This window comes from Crassostrea angulata, chromosome 5 (assembly GCF_025612915.1).
Source record: "Crassostrea angulata isolate pt1a10 chromosome 5, ASM2561291v2, whole genome shotgun sequence".
NCBI lineage: Eukaryota > Metazoa > Mollusca > Bivalvia > Ostreida > Ostreidae > Magallana > Magallana angulata.
In genome coordinates this window covers 41004736-41026939 of record NC_069115.1, presented here as the reverse complement: position 1 = coordinate 41026939, position 22204 = coordinate 41004736, and the positions used below count along the sequence as shown (strand labels likewise).

Genomic DNA, 22204 nt, shown 5'->3' with positions numbered 1-22204 from the left:
TTCCCTCGTTTTTGTGAGAGAGAAAAATTAAATTGGCATTGTAATTATAAATTGAGATTTTTCTGATAATATTTTGTGTTTTATTTAATTTTTGCTTTTCAATAGCATTACAATTCATCCTTATATTTGAAAATCTCTATATCCATCAGTACTTTCTTAAAGTCAGATTTCATGTAAAATTTGAGAAATGCGCAATGCATGAGAGAGGAAAGGGCACGTGAAATTGCACTTATGGCTTAATCATTTTTTTTCTAATTCCAATTCCGACTACAACCCTGTTGCTTTAAAATGATATGTCTCTATTCCAAGTTGGTAGTGAAGCGATGAAGATTCTTAAAAAATTCAGTATTTCAACAGGCACTGATTGCAATGTGATTAATCAAACTAATAACAATTCTACTCACAATACCTTATTCAATTATTAAAGCAAAATATGTCTGTTCCTTACAGAGATGTTAAAAATAAAACAAGTTCCTTATATTAATAACACCCTTACCAGGTACTCGTATTACACAATAAGTTCGGTTTGTAATACACAAAACTAAAAGTAGTTTTCAATCGTTTTTTAATCGGATTCAATTGTTTAGAATAAACATTGGGTAGATAATAACTTTTAAACTCATAATATCGTTTGATTTAGTAGTCAACATGTCCGTATCCTTTTGGTCTGTATCCCCCTGGTTTATATGGTTTACACCTGCCGTGCTTACATCTTGGGCGATCTGGATAATCTGGTCTATCGGGTTTTTCTGGATATTCTGGCCTGTCAGGTTTTTCGGGTCTTTCTGGCTTTTCAGGTTTTTCTGGCTTTTCCGGTTTCTCTGGCTTTTCAGGTTTCTCTGGCTTTTCGGGTTCATATTTGCAAGGACATGGACCTTCACAAGCTTCTGGTACTCTCCTGTTGCAATTTTTGATTCATTTAACCAATCAAATGTTATAACAGTTGTATATGTGATACATTTACCGATAATTAGATGACTGCGCGGCTATGTTAAGGCTGCCCGATTAATTTCACAGCGATATGTAGAAAGTCACTTATCTGTACTTCATAAGATATGACGTCATAGTTAACTTTGACGTCACGATCTGCATTCCTTTTGATCGTTCTTAGGGAATGTATCGTAACATAATAAGTGATATTCATAGTGTACATGTATAATATAAAACCGCTTCATTCCTTTACATAGACACTGTTATAAATACTAGTGATACTAAATTCAATATCACCGATATGGAGTATTAAAAAAATCAACAGTTTTAAAGCTTCGTAATAGGTAAATAACTATTCATAAACTAATGGTTTTGAGACTCCCCCTGCTACGTGTAATCTAATGAATGGTGATATGTATATGCATATAAAAAACGGCTTGGCACAAGTGAAAGATAAAAACAATCTTAGTAAATTTTAAGTGAAATCGGGAGAGAAAATAAATACCAATGTGAATCTTGCTGGGGGAAACCTACAGATTGACCCGATTTTGTCTAAATCGAGCCTAAAAGGTAAAAATGTGCTCAATTTCGATGGCGGTGCGAAATGTTTTGACAATATTTCAAATAAACGAAATATTTATATGAACCCCCAGCAAGAACTGCAAAATACATTACTTATCGAAGGATTTTTCATAAAAATATTTTTGATTTAATGACATTATTCACTTGTGCCGATGCTATTTTCATAGATTATTTACCGTGTAGTAATACACCCGTCACGTGCTTAAGAAAAATATATGACAAAAATACATCAAATATAGTGTTGGATGTCACTGTTAATTTATGTAATAAAAGTTTAAAGAAACTCGCTCGGTTTAAGTATTTTTCGATAATTAAAATAGTATCATTTTTCGATATATATTTAGCTTCGGACAGCCTTAACATAGCCGCGTGTATCAATACGTAAGATAAAGTTTTAATACAAAAATCTATTAGATTTTATATTCTTCATCCTTGTCTTTAATAACTTAAATTATATTTATTATGTGTATAATATAGTAGGTTTTATTATTGAAAATTGGTTTTAAAATGAAAATATTAGAGGTACATTTGCCGAAAATGCACTTAATGAATTGAAATATGTTTGTTTTCAAAATAAATTAAAGTTATACTTACGCGCACTTTCTGAAACATTCGTTTGAGTAAGTCACTCCATTTTTCCCACACACCGGATCATAAAACCTTGGACAGAAGCTAGTGCAGCTGACTAAAATATGTACATTAACATTATTGACTTCAAGTAAATTATGTTTGGAGAAAGATAACAATGTATATGATATTTATTCCTTATTGAAGCCAAAACTATATGCAAATAGAGTACAATTGTAATTCGTAAATGAGATCTAAAAAAGTATTACCCTTCTTGTGATTCTTGTATCCACCTGAAATATACGATCGTATTTTTCAATTTCAGAAAAATTGTAACTAAGAGCAGAAGAGGAACATTGAATTATTGAATATTTCTTGTAATAAAAAAAAAACATAGAAAACAAGAAAAAGAAATAATAAGCAAAATAACAGTGCTTTTTGCTGTGAAAAATATTTTGAAAATGAATATTTAAACATAAATATTTGCATGCAACAACTTAGAAACAATTGGCAGGTAATATTCATATAAAACATAGAGAACATGTCCATTGTCTTTTATTTAAATTTATATTACTTAATGCGTTGTCTTTTAATGTTAGCTTTTCTTCAGATTTACTCATATTTGAAATTAACAAATACCCACTTCATGTACATAAACAATGAAGCTAAATGTACATTGATCAATTATAGTTTATCTCTTGTAGTCTTACCTTCAACTAATGCTGAAACAGATATGCACAAAAAAATCAAAGCAAAGGACTTGAACGCCATGTTTTCTTTGGACTTGTTTGAAAACGCAAATTACTGCGTTATATATACCCTTTAACTCTACACAGAATGTGCATTTTTACTGCGCTCTTTCGTTAAATTAAAATGAAAAATTCCCTTTGACTTGATTACGAAAAGGTTGCGCTTCATCAAAATACGCTATTGACAGACAACAAACATGCTTTGTCATCAATGTTTGGGGAAAAAACAAAATTATGATCTTTAAAATGACATTCGCTGTCTATCGTTTACTTAGTATTGACAATTTCAATTTACATTGATGTAACTTTTTTTGTTTGAGCAATTGCATGTCATTAAATACTTCAACCTTTTTTAATAATACAAGTGGACAAACTCTAGTCAGCTGTCGGATTTCAGAAAAAGTAGATGACTTTAGTTTTCTCTTTTAGTGTGAACGATATGTTGAAACTCGTAAAATTTTTACTATCTATTAAAGTAAAAGCTTAAATTGGGTTTCAAAAGAAGGTGAATAAGGGAAGGAAGTGTTGTTTTTCTTTTTAGTGAGCTTAACAATATGAATTAAAAAAACGTGAATCACTCCAATGTAGAACGTTTCGGATATGCTTTTTCAAAAATATTGATATGTTAACAAGATTTCAATTACACTTATTTGGATAAGGCCCATTGAATTAAAAATACATTTATAACTGTCATTAATATTTTCAACATGGATTTTAAACTAATAAATTTAAATTGCTTCTGTAGAAAAATTTGTTAATTATCTATTTTGATAAAAAAAAATTATCTCATATACATGTATCTCATGAAAAAAACCACAACATTCCCTTAATTTAAAATGAAAATTATATATCCATTTATCTAGGTATTTGTGTGGAATTTTCTCAAAGAAGCGTTAGATACATTTAGTAAAAATCAGAGAACTACCGACAAAAGGTCTGTTTTGAAGTAAAATAGAGTAAAATTGATATTTGGCTACAACTTTATGAGTTAAAAACTGAAGGTCAAAGTTTTTGTCGTCGCATATCACGATACTTTTTTCATTTAACTCTTTATCCAATATTGATGATTTAGCTATTCATTGTGTGTTTAAAGAATACGTTGTGTTTATGCACAACCTTTTAAAAGGTTTTCTGGTCGTCGCATATTACAATATTTTTTTTTCTTTTAACTCTTTATCCAATATTGATGACTTAGCAATTTATTGCGTGTTAAGAGAATGCGTTGTGTTTATGCACAACCTTTTAAAAGTGATCATAAGGAAAATTAACCAATGCATAATATGCAATAAGCATTGCGCGTTTTTGTCTAATTTTAAAAATGGTACATAAAGTCATGTTCTTTGATTGAATAAAACAAGTACAGACTACATCCTGGAGTTCATATCTATTGCTCTGGTTTTTCTGTTATGAGGTTTTTTATTTTGATTTGCATTCATATTGAGATATTTGTGATAAGTAAAAGCTGAAACTGATTTATAAACACAAATAAAAAATTGTACCTAAAATACAAGTACATTTGATACCCTTCCTTGACATATTGTAGTTATTCAATTTCTAAAATTTGAAGAAAAGTAAACATAATTTTACCTGCACTTTTAATGAAATGCCGTCATCCATTTGTCAAGGTTAACCCTAGCTGCAGAACTTTACGTAGTTCCCCGGGAAATTCGGATTAACGAACAGCAGGATTGCCTTTAAAAAAATTATTCTGTATATATTCCGTACATATTGTCATACCAAAATACTCGTACAAGACATTATACCACCCATTCCCCCTTTATTTGCCTAAAACGTTTTTCCTAAACATTGTAACCGATCTCCAAAAGTAAATGTAAACTTTACGTCAGGATCAGGAGTCGCCATTTTACCATACCTTTTAATTTACATGACTGGTAAGTGTTTAATAGATATTAAGATGCAAGTGAAGTAATGACATCTAATGTAAAATGTTTCTAAACTGTTTTGGTAGGTAACTTTTCAAAAATTTATTTTTAACCCTTTACCTACCAGATTTAAGAATTTTCACAGGATGAATGACCATCTTTAAGTCCTCCTTAAAGATAGCTTAAAGGTGTTTACATATATATAAGCGTTTTTATATCCTATATTTCAGTGGATATTGAATGACTGTATTGAATTTGTTTACTTGAAAAGATTTTGACACACCATTCAGTTTGTAACAATCAGTTATATCTAATTTATAAATTACATGCATGCATGTATTTAGAATGAAATACGGAACTTGGTCTTCAGTAAACAAAAATATATTATACCTAAATGGAAACCGTTAGGTTCACTATAGTAGGCTTTCTTAGTTAATAAATTTAAACCGAGTAGATATACGTTCATCTAATTTATAGCTATAAAAATGTAAGAAAGAAAATGAAATCATTTCTTTTATTAAATGCATTGATACTACTAGGGTATTTGTTCAATTTCCCGCAATTTCCCGGTTTTCATGATCGCGGCGCCGTTCCAATATGTTTAAATATTTACATGTAATTGTATGTACATGTACATGATTTTTAAACTATCAATTCTATAACAAACAAAATTACCAATTACCGGTGATGCATTTACTGCATGTGGCAATTGCAAATGACTTGTACATACAATTGTATGATGTGCCAGGCCGGGTATATTTGACATATTTACCCTTATACATATATTTAAATATTCAACCCCTATTTATGATCACCGGTACATTAATTAATTAGCCTCAAGATTTTACTCTTACATACATGTATCATTAATTTGTAGACGTAACATCTTTGAAACCCAGAGCTAGGAAATAATACTTTGAAAATGAATTACAAATGTAAATTAACTTTTATTCACTAGACTTATCGTATACTCGTACATACTAAGATTCAACGCCTTTAGAAACCCTGACGTGCACCTGGGCACACGACACACCTGTTGTGTATATCTTGTATATTCTGTGTTAGTTCCAGGGGTTTTCTTAAGTTGGACAAACAATAGACTTTAATTAGATATACACAAACATGCACCTGGGCACACGACACAACTGCTGTGTATATCTTGTATATTCTGTGTTAGTTCCAGGGGTTTTCTTAAGTTGGACAAACAATAGACTCTAATTAGATATACACAAACGAACAAAACTATGTCTAGACAAACAAAGCAGTAATATCCTGCCCGATATAACAAAGGCAATTGAGAGTCTTTTCATCTTTAACATGTATCTAGCAGATCTAGAGTTAGAAATAATGAAAATTGGAAAAAAAATACAAACCTTAAACCGATTAACAAATTAAATCATGCATTTTTGGTTCATTATCTTTATTTTGTTTAATAACCGGATGAACTGAGAGAGAGAGAGAGAGAGAGAGAGAGAGAGAGAGAGAGAGAGAGAGAGAGAGAGAGAGAGAGAGAGATTTTTTTCACCGATTAATTTATAATAGGAAACAAACATACTTCAATTAGTTTTATGCACATATTAAGATACAGAGACTGCGCTCATACCTACAATAATTTTGAAACCCCCAAAAAATTATACAGAATTTTATAACGGCAATCTGTGTCCATCAGAGCGGTGCTGATGATAGCGATCTGTGTTTAATGGAGCGACGATTAAAACCGCCTGGAACACCCCCCCCCTTCCTTGGAAATTATATTATCACTCGGATGACCCCCTCCCATCTCTATAAAAGAGCTTTTGCATTTAATATATGTTTTTATTGTTCAGCTTGATCAATATTGACTTAAAGGCCACTTAAAGACAGTGTAAAGGCAGTGTAAAGAGAGCGTAAATGCCACTTAAAGATGCTTAAAGGTGGCTTAAAGGTAGCTTAAAGAAGTTTGGACATTAAGGACCTATAAGCACTTGCTTAAAGGTGACTTAAAGGCGGCTTAAAGGTTGTATAGCCTTTAAGCTCCTTTAAGTCACCTTTAAGCCACCTTTAAGGACTTGCTTAAAGATGGTTTTTCGCCCTGTGTTTTAGAAAAATGACAACTAATTTTCATGTCAAAAATTTTATATTAAAATATTGTAAAATCGCTACTTCCGGTTTTGAGGTATTCCCCTCTGAATAATTTTTAGTGGGTCTCGTGTACCTGCAAAGGTACCGAGTTGATCCGTAGCAAGTAGTTTTAATTTACAAATTTTTAATGTAGACATCTTGAACGTTGTCCTCCTAGTTTTACATGTTTGATTAACCCACGGATTCTTCCTAAAAAATTACATCGAAATTTATGTTTCAAAAAATGTTAAATTTTGCTTATATCTTTGCTCAATAACTTTTTAGTTTTAATTTTTTTCTAGACACATATAGAACAAAAGTTGTGCAGAATATTAAGGGCTTTCATTTGATACCATAAAAGGGGTCTAGATCCCTTAAAAGTCTTTGCTTCATAACTCTAACACGGTAAATTTTTCGATATGGGTGTCGTTGCAAAAAATGTTGTCTGTGACTTTATTGATCTCATAAAATTGTTTTTGCGTTCGGGTATTGCATAATATGAGGGTAAATTGTAATACGTGTTGACCAGTACTCGCGGCAATTTGGCCAAGTTAACGAAACTCTCCCTCGCCCAGCGGCTGAAAAAAATCGGTCACCATGGTCGCGGCTGGGCTACCTAGCGGTCAGCGGTTATCTAATACACGAGAGTTGCGTCTCTTATAAATGAGTTTATTTAGCCGCGAACTCAAGAATTGTTTTAGTTTTGATTACACATAAAAGTTTATGGACTAAACGATTGGGTGTCAAATAAGAAATCGTTCAATTAATTAATAAAAGCAATGTCATTCTCAATCTACAGCATTATCAGACAGAGATCAACTATGGGTTTCGAGTTTAAAATAAAGAACTTCTGTTTGATAGAATATGGTCATTATACTGCAAACTTTTCAAATCTTCCTGGGTTCTGAGCTGTGCGTGTCTGTGCGTTGTATCTTTACGTTATCTATCCTTCGTCCACGGCCGAGGAGATCAGCCACGGCTGCACTACCGAGCGGTAAGCGGTTATCTTATACATAAGATTCGCACACCGCGACGCACACTTAGATGAATATGAACGTGTTTGAGATTATTTAAACAATAAAATGCTTTTTTTGTTGATTCATTCGGGATATGAAGGTAGGGACATTGCAGGAAAATTACATAACCCGCGTTAGCGGGTTATGTAAATTTTTCCTGCAATGATCGCTACCTTCATAACCCGCATGAATCATCAAAGAAAACATTTTATTATTTATATTAACATCTTTCTTTAACTAATTAATAAACTGATTGTGAAAAGTTAGTAAAATTCACTTAATTACTGTTAATGTACAAAAGTACGTTAGCTAAAAGAAACAGCCAAATTGTCTCCTGTGAGACTTTGAGTCTGGAATCGTCATGATTATTTCGTGCAGTCCAGGATTTTACTAAGGTCGCTGTAGGTTCATACCAATCGATAAACAGGACGTGTCAATTTCAGTCCTGTCACTTTCAGCCGCTGTAGATTTCGACCAATCGATAAATAGGGCGTGTAGATTTCAGTCTGACTGTTTCTATAGAATAAGTTTCCGTATGAAATAGAGGAAATTGTGCTTGGTAGATGTAAATATATATCCGGAAATACAAGAACTGTTTTAATTTTGTTATAAAAGTTAGTCCATCTTGTATTTATTTAATTAAACATTTGAGTGAAAGTGAATATTATTGAACGATATTACTCCAAATCAGAAACATCGTCAGACATAAATTAATGGTTGGTTTGTATCTCTAAAAAATTTTACCCCCCCCCCCCCCCCACAAATATTAAATGATGATCATCCCTCGCACATGGCCGAGGAGATCCAGCGCGAGTGGACAAGTGGCTTGTGTTCTTCTACTGTACCTTATTACGCATTCATGCTTCATACTTTGCACGGACAGAACTATATTTTATTATGTTTTCAACTATGATATAGGTTTAAGATGAAAAGATAAATCTATTTTACTTGTACAGTTGAATAAGCATTGATTTAATTATACAATAGCGTACAAGGTAGTTTAAAAAACAAATCAAATTGTAATCAAAGTTCCATGTTACATGTTTGCGGTAGGTGCTAGCACGATAAAAGAATGTCCTGAATTGTCCTGAATTGAGGCATTTGATGATTATTTTAAAGAATATTCACATGAGTTTTAAAAAAACTTAAGACTAAATTCTATCGGTCACATATTAATCACTCTGTAGTTTTTCTACATGGTTGTTTGTTTCAGTGTAGAAGCGAACTCATTGCTGCGCCCCCCCCCCTACTCCCGCCCTGCTGACAAGTGCTCGCGCTGGATTTTTTTTTAAATTGGCAAAAAGATATCCAGATTTGTCGAAAATCATTTTTGGTGACTTCTTCTTATGTGTAACATTTTCTCCTCAACGTGTTTCATTTTCCCACCCGTTTGTTTATTTGGTCACTCTGTGTTAATTCAATCGCCACGTGCGACCGAAAATCTTGTGTCGCTTCAGCGCACACAACTCAGAACATATGTAATTGAGTAACAGTTGGAAGGGTGCTTTTATAAACAATAAGGCTATTATTCGAAGTCAATCATCTTCACATTAAAAAGATGTGAAATCGTAACCTGAGAATGTGGCTAATAAATTAACCTGTTAAACACGCTAAACTTGTATAGTTATGAACAGAATAATTCATAATATATGATAATTTAAAGTTTGAAGTCAGGGGAAATTTTGTTCTTGGGAAATTACTTCTTCGAATTTCTCTTACACGGACTGTCTAATTTCTTCCCAGAATTCCAATTTACGCAAGCGCAATTGAAGTTTTTTAAATTTAATTAGTCAACCCACTGACATAAAAATAAGGATTTTGCATATTATTACATCGTCGAGAGAAATAATATTCATTTCTGTAAATAAGGATAATTAATTCACGTTACATAGCGGTGTTTCTATGAAACAGCACCATGTGGTGTAAAACTTAGATGCTCGCTTTTGCATAGATTCTCACGCTGATTTTTTTTTAAGCTGATTATATATTATTTGAATATCCAAGTCTACTCGTATCATTAAATACTATCAGACGACACACATTTCCCTGTAGAAAAGTTCAGAGATACCATCAATTTTGACAAATTACTAAATTTTGTCAGCACGTAACAATTCTAAACTTGCACATAGTCTTCAAAAATTTGGAAAGATTTAAATAAAGAAGTTATCCCAGAGAAAAGGTTACGTGTTTTGTAGGCGGGTTTGGTTTAAAAAAAAAATACAATTCCTGACATGAATCATGAGTACATACATGTCCTGTTTATCACAATGCTTGCTACACTTTCAAAATTTAACTCGGCATTAAACATCTCATTTTTTAAAGAATTTTTGAAACGATTACACAAACTGTGTTCGACGAATAGTTTTCCTAAAACATTTTCTTTCTTTCTTTTTCAAAACACGTTTTATATACAGGCTATCAATCACAACACGTTCTTATGACATAAGCAGAACTGAAAGTTTAGTCATTATAATCGTTTGACACCATATCACATATATTTTCAACCCGCAGCAACAACGGAAGACCTACTCGTAGCTTTGCCACGAGCTCTGCTCTAATTTTAATACAACTCTTTCTTTGTATACGTGTTAATGCTCTTTGAAGAGCCTCACTCAGTATTCTGAAGAAGAAAATACATTACCATTTAATAATTACGTTAAAAATATAAAACTAGACAAGGAGTTTACGAAGGCTTTCCCCAAATTTATTTCAAAATTAAATTTGTTGACGGTTAATAATGATGAAATTATGGTCTTATATTTTGTAAAAATATAGTACTCTTTTAATTATTTTACATCAAACTGATCATGTTGATTGCCTCTAGCTATCAATATATCATTATTGCCGGTCATTCCTTTAAAAGGATACTTGTTTTCCTTTGTGTAAAATTATACAGTTTCAACACTGACGTACTTCTAAAAACGGAATCATTCAAGAAAATGTATAGCGTAAATATCTAGGTAAACAATGTAAAAGGATATTGCTTAGCCATGTCATTTAGTTACTTTGCTAAAAATTTTAGTTAAAAATCAGTTGCCGTCCAAATCAACTAAATGTGTTTAAATGAAAGAAATTTTTTTCAAAACTAAGGAATGTTTGGGACTCTATCCATTTTCCTAGAAATGTATTTCATTTCAACTTTTTGTGACAATTGATACTAGTTAGAGTAAACAGTTAAGCTAAACTGAAACCATGGCTGTGTCGATCCACCTTGAAAAATGTACTGCGACATCATTTTTGTACGTGCGGGTGACTGTTCGTGGGTAGTCAAAATTTACCTGGCTCTTGGGGACATAATTTGGTTGGTAGTGTAATTGGGATAATTTTCAATTAATAAATATTAAACAAAATGCCTGTTTATACGTTCATGAGTATGGAAATTTGTAGGCGAGGGCGAGGGATAACCACGAAAGCCAAAAACATTTGTCCCCTACGAACAATAATGGTTTCACAGTATGTAGGTTATGTAATAAAGTTACGATATATTCAGAAGTTTATATTTACTACGTACACAAACTTTATTATACTTCGTTCCAAGGCATCCATGTATCCCATTTTAATTAATGTGACGTTGTTAAACGATCAATAGTATGAATAATCAAAAAAGATCTACTTTTAAATGCCAATCTACCTTGTCGTATTGAAAAAAATAAGCTTAAAAAATAGTATGGGGGTTTCTTTTGCAAATGTGCGTAAACTACTAAACTAGGTATCCCAAGAACTTCCGAATGGCAAAAAGGTCAATCTTTTGCTTGTGTCGTTCTTTTCAATTTATCCGGATCTAACAATATAATATCTGCATTACAAAAACTTATATGTTTCTCCTTTTGTCAATCTTTGACAAGTATGTGTATTTTGAATAATTGATCTGTCACCTCGGAGCAATTTTACGAGCATTCCTCTTTCTTGCTTTTGACTTGGTTTCTTAAATCAACAAAGTGAGAAAAAAAAATTAAACTGGCATTGTAAATATAAATTGAGAATTTTCTGATAATATTTTGTGTTTTATTTAATTTTTGCTTTTCAATAGCATTAAAGTTCATCCTTATATTTGAAAACCTCTATATGCCTCAAATATCCTTTTTTAAAGACAGATTACATGTATAATTTTAGAAATGCGCAATGCTTGAGAGAGGAAAGGGCACGTGAAATTTTAATTAGAGCTTAATCAATTTTTCTAATTCCAACTCCGACCACAACTCTGTTGGTAGTGAAGCGATGGAGATTCTTAAAAAATTCAGTATTTTATCAGGCACTAATTACAATGTGATTAATCAAACTAATAACAATTTTACTCACAATACCTTATTCAATTATTAAAGCGAAATATTTCTTTTCGTTACATAGATGTTATAGATAACAAAAATTGCTTATATTAATAACACCCCTTACCAGGTACTCGTAATACACAATAAGTTATGTTTTTAATACACAAAACTACAAGTAGTTTTCAATCGTTTTTTAATCGGATTCAATTGTTTAGAATAAACATTGGGTAGGTAATAACTTTTAAACTCATAATATCGTTTGATTTAGTAGTCAACATGTCCGTATCCTTTTGGTCTGTATCCCCCTGGTTTATATGGTTTACACCTGCCGTGCTTACATCTTGGGCGATCTGGATAATCTGGTCTATCGGGGTTTTCTGGATATTCTGGCCTGTCAGGTTTTTCGGGTCTTTCTGGCTTTTCAGGTTTTTCTGGCTTTTCCGGTTTCTCTGGCTTTTCAGGTTTGTCTGGTTTTTCGGGTTCATATTTGCAAGGACATGGACCTTCACAAGCTTCTGGTACTCTCCTGTTGCAATTTTCAATTAATTTAACCAATCAAATGTTATAACAGTTATATATGTGATACATTTACCGATAATTAGATGACTATATCAATACGTAAAATAAAGTTTTAATACAAAAATCTATTAGATTTTATCTTCTCCATCCTTGTCTTTAATAACTTTAATTTTATTTATTATGTGTATAATATAGTAGGTTTTATTATTGAAAATTGGTTTTAAAATGAAAATATTAGAGGTACATTTGCCGAAAATGCACTTAATGAATTGAAATATGTTTGTTTTCAAAATAAATTAAAGTTATACTTACGCGCACTTTCTGAAACATTCGTTTGAGTAAGTCACTCCATTTTTCCCACACACCGGATCATAAAACCTTGGACAGAAGCTAGTGCAGCTGACTAAAATATGTACATTAACATTATTGACTTCAAGTAAATTATGTTTGGAGAAAGATAACAAGGTGAATGATATTTATTCCTTATTGAAGCCAAAACTAAATGCAAATAGAGTACAATTGTAATTCGTAAATGAGATCTAAAAAAAGTATTACCCTTCTTGTGATTCTTGTATCCACCTGAAATATACGATCGTATTTTTCAATTTCAGAAAAATTGTAACTAAGAGCAGAAGAGGAACATTGAATTATTGAATATTTCTTGTAATACAAAAACATAGAAAATGAGGTAAAGAAATGATTTTTAAAAAATCACAGTGCTTTTTGCTGTGAAAAATGATTTGAAAATGATTATATATTAAACATTTACATACAACAACATGGAAACAATCGGCAAGTAATATTCATATGAAACATAGACATGTCCATTGTCCTTTATTATAATTTATATCACTTAACGCGGTATCTTTTAATGTTAGCTTTTCTTTACATTTACCAATGTTTGAAATTAACAATTGCCCACTTCATGTACATTATACAATGAAGCTAAATGTACATTGATCAATTATAGTAAATCTCGTGTAGTCTTACCTTCAACTAATGTTGAAACAGATATGCACAGGAAAATCAAAGCAAAGGACTTGAACGCCATGTTTTCTTTGGACTTGTTTTAAAACGCAAATTACTGCGTTATATATACTCTTTAACTCTACACAGAACGTGCATTTTTACTGCGCTCTTTCATTAAATAAAAATAAAAATTCCCTTTGACTTGATTACGAAAAGGTTGCGCTTCATCAAAATACGCTATTGACAGACAACAAACATGCTTTGTCATCAATGTTTGGGGAAAAAACAAAATTATGATCTTTAAAATGACATTCGCTGTCTATCGTTTACTTAGTATTGACAATTTCAATTTACATTGATGTAACTTTTTTGTTTGAGCAATTGCACGTCATTAAATACTTTAACCTTTTTTAATAATTCAAGTGGACAAACTCTAGTCAGCTGTCGGATTTCTGAAAAGTAGATGACCTTAGTTTTCTCTTTTAGTGTGAACGATATTATGAACTCTTCGTAAAATTCTTACTATCTATTAAAGTAAAAGCTTAAGTTGGTTTTCAAAAGAAGGGAGTATCGGTTTTCTTTTTAGTAAGCTTAACAATATGAATTTAAAAACGTGAATCACTCCAATGTAGAACATTTCAGGTATGCTTTTCTTAAAACATCGTTATGTTTAATGAAATTTCAATTGTACTTGTTCGGATAAGACATATTGAATTAAATATACTTTTATAACTGTCATTTATATTTTTAACATAAATTTCAAACTACTAAATTTTTATTGCTTCTGTAGAAAAATTTGGCAATTATCTATTTTGAAAAAAAAAAAAAAATTCTACTACATGTATATATCTCATGAAAATAACCACAACATTGTATTATTTTAAATTGAAAATTACATATCCATTTATCTAGGTATTTGTGTGGAATTTTCTCAAAGGAACGGTAGATACATGTTGTAAAAATCAGAGAACTACCAACAAAAAGTCTGTTTTGAAGTAAAATAGAATACAATTGATATTTGGCAACAACTTTATGAGTTTAAAACTGAATGCCAAAGTTTTTGTCGACGCATATTACATTTTTTTTTCTTTTAACTCTTTATCCAATATTGATGACTTAGCAATTTGTTGTGTGCTAAAATAATGCGTTGTGCTTATGCACAACCTTCTAAAAGTGATTATAAGGAAAATTAACCAATGCATATTATTTAATTAGCATTGTATGTTTTTGTCCAATTCAGAATTGGTTGAATAAAACGAGTATGGACTACATCCTTGATTTCATATTTATTGCTCTGGTTTTTCTGTTATGAGGTTTTATATTAATTTTGATTTGCATTCATAATGGGGTATTTGTTATAAGTAAAAGCTAAAGCCAAAATGTACCTGAAATACCAGTATATTTTAAACCCTTCCTCGATTGTTATTCAATTTCTAAAATTTGAAGAAAAGTAGAAACCAGCTGTTTATTTGCACTTTTAATGAAATACTGTAATTCATTTCTCAAGGTTAACTATACGTAGTTCCACGGGAAATTCGGACAAACAAACAGCACGGTTTTAGACTTATAAAAAAATATTCGGAAAATATTTTGTACATATTGCCATACCAAAAAAACTTGTTTAAAATATTTTATTACCGATTAATCCCTTTACTTGCCTAAACACTGTAACCGATCTCCAAAGGTGAAGTAAACTTCACCTCAGGATCAAGAGTTGCCATTTTACCATACCGTTTAATTCACAGGACTGGTAAGTGTTAAACAGATATTAAGGTGCAAGTAAAGTAATGACATCTGAAGTAAAATGTTTCTGAAATGTGTTGGTAGATAAATTTTCAAAAGTTTATTCTTCAATTAACAGCAAGTCCAAACCTTGCGCAAATTCGTGTGCGCAATAAATTGACAGTTTTTGTATGTATGGAACTGTAGCCCCATGGTCCGTCAAACCGGATTTTCCGCTGAGCTGCAGTCCTGCATCTAGGCCTACCTGGCTTTTCTAATTGACAAATGTCACTGCATTAATCAGACAGCAGTTGAAACTGGATCTCGACAGCAGTCAGAGGCCAGATAACAATGTGATTAATGAGATATAGGTGACATTTAAGGACTAAACATTACAAAGGTACAAATCTATTGCCTACATGTATATATATTACATATTACATACAAATTATAAGAATAAAGGGTTGAACAAAACGACCGTTCTATGAATAGACTGACAGAGACTGTATGATCGTTTAAAATATTTTTTTTTACTTAATATGACAAAAGGGTACTTTTCTAATTTGTCTTTGCTAAGTATCATAGACTTATGTGTAATTTATAACAAAACTTAATTTGGATCTATATGCCAATAAAATTGCCATATCAAGTAACTCAATACAAACAGTCAAATTGAATACTTTAGTTATTTAATTTATTTCAGCGAAACGAGTGTATTACTCAAAAACAAGAAAATATCACCGATTAAATCATCACATGCCAAAATGAACATGTTTTTAGCTTCGACATGCAAGCAGATAAAGGTAATTTGTCCGACTATGGATACGGAAAGGCATGATATTGACCGGTGTGCTTTGCAATATTAGATCAAGAGGCCTACAGGCATTGGTGGTCACATGAGTAACATAGCCCGTAGACGTCCACGGAACTATTAGAGAGTCCTATTTTAAGCTTCTTTTTGGAGATTAGCCCCTTAATCAAGACTCTATAAATTATACCAATGCTTTCATAATTTAACTTCTACGAACATCAATTTATAAAAAGAGGGGTTTTAGTCGGAAAAAACTTGAATTATCTATACTCTACCTTCAGGGTCTAAAACTGGAAGCTTTTAAAAAAATGAGATCTTCAAGCCTACAATTTTCAATGATTAGTATGGACACTTTTACCTGAAAATGCTGGAGATTTAATAGTCTTTGCGCAATTTTGTGATTAAAGTACCTTAAGTTTACATCCTCTTCAGCTATCAAAGTTTAAAGAGGCAAAGGAACCTTAAATTTTTCTTGTACTTTTCAAGTATGAAAATATAAAATTGTTAAGGAGTGACCCACAACCAACGGCAATAGATTACCCGTGTGACCATAATGCATCTATGAACCTAAAACATTTACTGAATGGCCATGCTTGTCATCCCAGAAAAAAAAACGCATGAATCCCTGGCCCATTTGCAGTAAGTTGATGTTTTACAATGAGATCATTATGAACATAATAGCAATGCTTTTAAATAAACGGCAACACTGTGAAAGTTAAAAAACTTATTTAAACTTCGACATAGTTGGACTATGTGGCCATATTGGTCTACGCAAAAGCCAAAACCCTGACAAAGGGTAAGGAATTTCACAATTTATTTAGAGCGCTTCATTGATATCTTTTGAAATATGCATTCAGTTTATCGTTGACCCCTTTGAAAGTGCAAAAGAATTAAAAAAGATTAAATATATTTTCACTATATGGCAATATTAGCTCTGTCCTAGGACAGGGACCTTAAATTTTACAATTTTGATAGAGAACACCAGTGACATCATAATCTTGCATTTTTTTTTCAGAAAACTATAGGGGCAGAGAATACAATTTAACTAATTGGCCACATTAACCCACATTGATTAACCGTATGTTTTTTAATCCTCTTCAGCTATCAAAGTATTATGAAGCAAAGGAACCTAATGTTAATCTTGTTATTCTCAAGAAGAAACAAAAAAAATATATAGAATTGGGAATGACCCACAACCAACTACAATAGTTTACCCGTGTGACTCTAGTGAATTTAGTGACCTAAAGATTTACTGAAAGGCCATATTTGTCATCCCAAAAAAAGGACTGAGTCCTTCCCCAATAGCAGTTAATTTTATTTATAAAAAAGTACATTATTAACGTAAAAGTAATGCTTTAAAATTATCGTCAACAACTGTGACAGTAAAAAAAATAACATCGACATATAAGAATATTGAATGTCTTTTAAACCTCATAAAAAAATCCTTACAAAGATTTAAAGCGGGTTCTAATAAATTGTCTACGAAGCCTCCTACTTTACCCCTTACCAAAATATCAACAGCATTAAAGGAAAAGCTTCAAAAGTACTATGCATTAGTATACTCAAGAAGCAGTGTTATTCAGATGTGAATACTCAAGATTTCAAGGAACTTTTAGATATAAATTTGAAATCCCAAAATTTCTCCAAAATCAATAGCATTTAGAATTATGACTTTTTTGTGATCGGCTGCGGCCGATCACTGTTGTGTCCATATGAGGCATCCGGCAAATGCTTCCACGTGCGCACACATTCCGCTTGCATAAGTAGTTCTTATAAAAAATTGAAGTTTGGTTTAGTATTTATCTAACATTTTACTCAGTTTTTTTTCAATTCATTCACCTTAAGAGATGCAAGCATATATAAAATACAGTTAAATATGTTAATTGAAGAATGCACATTTTGTCTCACGCGTAAGAATTTCGATCGAAAGATTCATTCAGTAATGCAGTTGACCTCGATGAACTGACCTCAATCATAAGAAAATGTTCTATGAACTGACCTCGAACTATTGATGTTGCATAATAGTAGCTAGGAAGACGGCTTGATTTATAAACAAGGTTACGTTCAAATGCGACCTCAATAGCAAGTTATGATGGAATTCAATGTTTTTCGGTCGCATTAAATTATTTTAATACAACTCTTTCTTTGTATACGTGTTAATGCTCTATGAAGAGCCCTACTCAGTAATCCGAAGAAGAAGATACATTAACATTTAATAATTACGTTAAAAAAATAAAACTAGACAAGGAGATTACGAACGGCTTACCCAAAATTTATTTCAAAATTAAATTTGTTGACGGTTTATAATGATGAAATTATGGTGTACAGATTCAAAATATTCTATATTTTGTAAAAGTACGGTACTTTTTTAATTATTTTACATCAAACTGATCATGTTGATTGCTTCTAGCTATCAATATATCATTATTGCCGATCATTCCTTTAAAAGGAATACGTGTTACACTCTATAAAACCACCCCACTTTCTTACGATATACATGTATTAAAAATCAGGCTTTTGACACTTTTGATAGTTGTTTTTCAATTTTTTAAAAATTGAACTGTATCAGATTACTAGTAATTTACATGTTCTTACTAATCATCGGTCATTTTCAAAACCATTTTCTTTAAAACCACTCGGATTATGCACACCAGTACTCTAAAGTGGATATTAAAATGATACTTTAGTTTCTGAAAGATAAGATAGAGTAGTTTTTAGAATTCAGGTCTTTACGAAAGCCGAGAAGGGTCATTCGAGATTCGAGATTCAAAATACGAGATTCGAAATACGAGATTCGAGATTCGAAATTCGAGGTTCAATATCTAAATTAACCAATCAAATCATGGATCTGAAACCTGTATCCTAGCAACATCAAACTGTTCTAAATAAAGATCATTCGTACATGCTCTTTCCTACAAATAAATATCTTAATAGCTCTTCATAAATGCTATGTTCACTTCTCCCTACCTAACTAAATAATTATGTGTATTTACTTTTACACAGAATATCTAAGTAGACTAGTAATAATGCAGTGTGCTTCGCGGATCTAAGTGATTTTGTTTGCCCTGGTGCATTTCCACCTAATGCGTTTGAACCCTGGGGTATTTCACCACCAGTAATAGTTTAAAACCCGGGTTTATTCACCCCTTTTGTGTAAAAATGCGGTTATGGTAGAGAACTTCATAAGCGTAGCTAATTTTTTCTGTAGGGGGTCCTAGGCCAATTTTAAAAAATGTTACTATGTAAATTTAATAAGCTCCAATTTTCCCGAGGAGGGGGTCCAGATCCCCTGACCCACCTCCTTTCTAGATCCCCGCATGAAGATTAGTACATGTATCTAAATAATCTAAATATAAATAATCTGTCCTGTTTCACTAATAAATATAAGCATTACTTATCGTTTTTATGTATGCATACAGTGATACACTAGTACTATGATTATAAACAAATCATTGAGATATTATCAAATTATACGGAATTATTAATAAATACAATTTTTTTCCTTTTCCTCAGTAAACAACTTATTATGAGTCTTACTTTTGGAATTGTTTTCAATATAGAAGGATACCTACTCTCTACAATTAAAGGTAGGGATGATAGGGTGCCAATTTGTTCACATTGCCGATTTCTTGTGCAGAGAACAGTAAAACTTTTTAAAAATTTGTTTGTGCATGAATATTTCAAAATTAATTGTATTTTGATATAATTCATTCATTGATATATCAACAAGAAAGAATAAAAGCATATGTTTCACAGCCAAGTTAAGTTTCTCTGTAGTTTCCTACCCCCCCCCCCCCCCCCGCACCAAAAATTGACAATAATTACATATAAGTCATACAGATGTTCACTTTATTTGTAAGTAAATCTCTAAAGATGTTAATAAGCACTGCAAACAAAGATGTGTGTATTTAATATACTACTACATTACACTTAGCCAGATCAAATGTAATCAGGATGAAGCTACAAGGGGTGAGTGGTGCAAATTTACCAATTTGTCGCCATACACACAGAACACCAAATAAAGAAACTGTGAGTGGTGTGTGGAATGCATAAAAGATGGCGGCAAATTATCTCAAATAATCAGTGCAAAAACCAACAAATAGACTGTTATTTGTTACATATCCTGCAAAAACATTGATAAAAAATGTTATCGTCCCATAACACAGCCGATTATGTTAATGTGTACATATTGTCAACGTACATGTAATTCTTATATGCAATAAGGCTGACGTATCAGGCGGGGATCCAGAAAATTAAATTTCAAAAATGATCGGTTGAATTACATTAAATGCTTTGAAATTGTTTTAAACTATCGCACGGGTCAAAATGCATGATAGAAGCTATGTACAGTGTAATTGAAACTTTCATTTTATATCAATATGTAGTATTACCTATTATAACAAATGAGAGTATAGCACAACTGCCACAAGCAATACATGTCTTTTACCGGCACCACCTCCCTCCCCATAAAAAAATGAAACAATTGTCGTTTTATTTGCTAAAATGTGTGTGGTTCAAGATTTTTCTAAAGGACATATCCGATTAGAATTGAAAAAGAGTCGTACGTTTAAAACTAATTTTGTCAAATATTTTAGATTCATTTGGTTATATTTAGGTCCATTTGGGTAAATAGATGCAGCTCTTATTTATATATAATCAGGCCATAAATTCAAAATATTTCAAAAATTAATAGCTTAAAATCCAGTGGATGAAAAAAAGGAAAGCAAGTCGAAATCGATGAGTGTTAATACCTGTGCTGAATGAATGGTACAGTAGGATATGCGCAAAAAAGTCCCGTCTACTCTTTCCTACCATATATTTATTGGAATATTAAATCCGATTATAAGAGTCAAATTAAAAATCAAGTACGGATATGTACCTGTTTATCAAAAGTAAAACTACTCATAATTTATCTATAGTGCATCGTTATGGAGCTACACAGAGGTTTTCTATTAATTTGCCGAGCCAAATAAAAAAAAAACTGGAAAACGAAGAGAAAACAAAGTGGGGACAGAATAACTGGCAAACTAATTAGGACTTTATAGCCCCCCCCCCCCTGTTAAAACGTATATACTGAAAACAGATTATTGGAGTACAACATCCGCACACAATTTAAAGAAAATTTCATGTTTTTTTTATCATTCTCGCTAGCTAATGTAAGACATCACAAATACCCAAAACCCCTTCACGGAAAAGGAAATGCTAGGTGATGAGAGAGAGAGAGAGAGAGAGAGAGAGAGAGAGAGAGAGAGAGAGAGTCGTCGATGTAAATCACAGATGCGCTATCACCGTTAAAATTAAAGCTTGCTAGTTGGTCTGCCCTACCCTAGCTACCTCCTCTCTTTTCTCCCTTTAGAGGCTTAATTATTGTCTATATATGCTTGTAACAAATCAAATCAATTTCAAATTCTAAATCAAAACTGAATTTGACACTACAAAACTGTCTGTCTGTCTGTCTGTCTGTCTGTCTGTCTGTCTGTCTGTCTGTCTGTCTCTCTCTCTCTCGACTCTCTCTCTCTCTCTCTCTCTCTCTCTCTCATATCGACAATGGCATTGCCATTCCCTACAATACACTATTCTTATCTGGATTTTTGTCTTTGAGGTTGTAAATCATTATATCTTCTGTGGTTTAAAACTTTATCACAACCTATATTTTGACATGTCGATTATTTCAATGAGTTTCGTTTCATAGCTAAAACATTTAGATTAAACATATCTTTCTTCGCGAGCCGATTTTTACACAGTTGGGGCGAATACACTTCGGGTTAAAATTGTTCGGGGGGAAATACATACAGGGCAAACAGAACCACTTAGATTCGCAAGGCCAACAGTGTTATTTCTAATTTAATTGTTTATATTGTGTGGGGTTAATTCATTAATGTTAATTTAACCATTTTATAACCACTATATAAGAGCTATTAAGACATTTATTTGTAGGAAAGAGCATGTACGAATGATCTTTATTTAGAACAGTTTGATGTTGCTAAGATACATGTTTCAGATCCATGATTTGATTGGTTAATTTAGATATTGAATCTCGAATCTCGTATTTCGAATCTCGTATTTTGAATCTCGAATCTCGAATGAT

General features: G+C 32.0%; 2 protein-coding genes across 2 annotated transcripts; both read right to left on the bottom strand.

Moving 5' to 3' along the window:
* Positions 1 to 636: 636 nt before the first annotated feature.
* LOC128185420 (uncharacterized) lies at positions 637 to 2850 on the bottom strand. Its single transcript, XM_052855016.1, has 3 exons — positions 2790 to 2850; positions 2107 to 2197; positions 637 to 898 (listed from the first exon to the last, which is right to left on the bottom strand). Exons 1-3 carry the CDS (start codon positions 2848 to 2850, stop codon positions 637 to 639), a joined length of 414 nt encoding a protein of 137 aa, XP_052710976.1.
* A 9447-nt stretch (positions 2851 to 12297) lies between these two features.
* On the bottom strand, positions 12298 to 13665 carry LOC128185418 (uncharacterized). Its single transcript, XM_052855015.1, has 3 exons — positions 13605 to 13665; positions 12927 to 13017; positions 12298 to 12621 (listed from the first exon to the last, which is right to left on the bottom strand). The coding sequence occupies exons 1-3, from the start codon at positions 13663 to 13665 to the stop codon at positions 12360 to 12362; spliced, it is 414 nt and encodes a 137-aa protein (XP_052710975.1). The 3' UTR covers positions 12298 to 12359.
* Between the last annotated feature and the right edge of the window lie 8539 nt (positions 13666 to 22204).

Excerpts from the sequence above, each read along its gene's own strand:
- LOC128185420 (XM_052855016.1), bottom strand. The coding sequence starts at position 2,850 with ATGGCGTTCAAGTCCTTTGCTTTGATTTTTTTGTGCATATCTGTTTCA. Across the intron at positions 2,198-2,789 it reads TGTTTCAGCATTAGTTGAAG|TCAGCTGCACTAGCTTCTGT; the intron begins GTAAGACTACAA and ends TACATATTTTAG. Across the intron at positions 899-2,106 it reads GAATGTTTCAGAAAGTGCGC|GAGAGTACCAGAAGCTTGTG; the intron begins GTAAGTATAACT and ends AAATTGCAACAG.
- LOC128185418 (XM_052855015.1), bottom strand. The coding sequence starts at position 13,665 with ATGGCGTTCAAGTCCTTTGCTTTGATTTTCCTGTGCATATCTGTTTCA. Across the intron at positions 13,018-13,604 it reads TGTTTCAACATTAGTTGAAG|TCAGCTGCACTAGCTTCTGT; the intron begins GTAAGACTACAC and ends TACATATTTTAG. Across the intron at positions 12,622-12,926 it reads GAATGTTTCAGAAAGTGCGC|GAGAGTACCAGAAGCTTGTG; the intron begins GTAAGTATAACT and ends AAATTGCAACAG.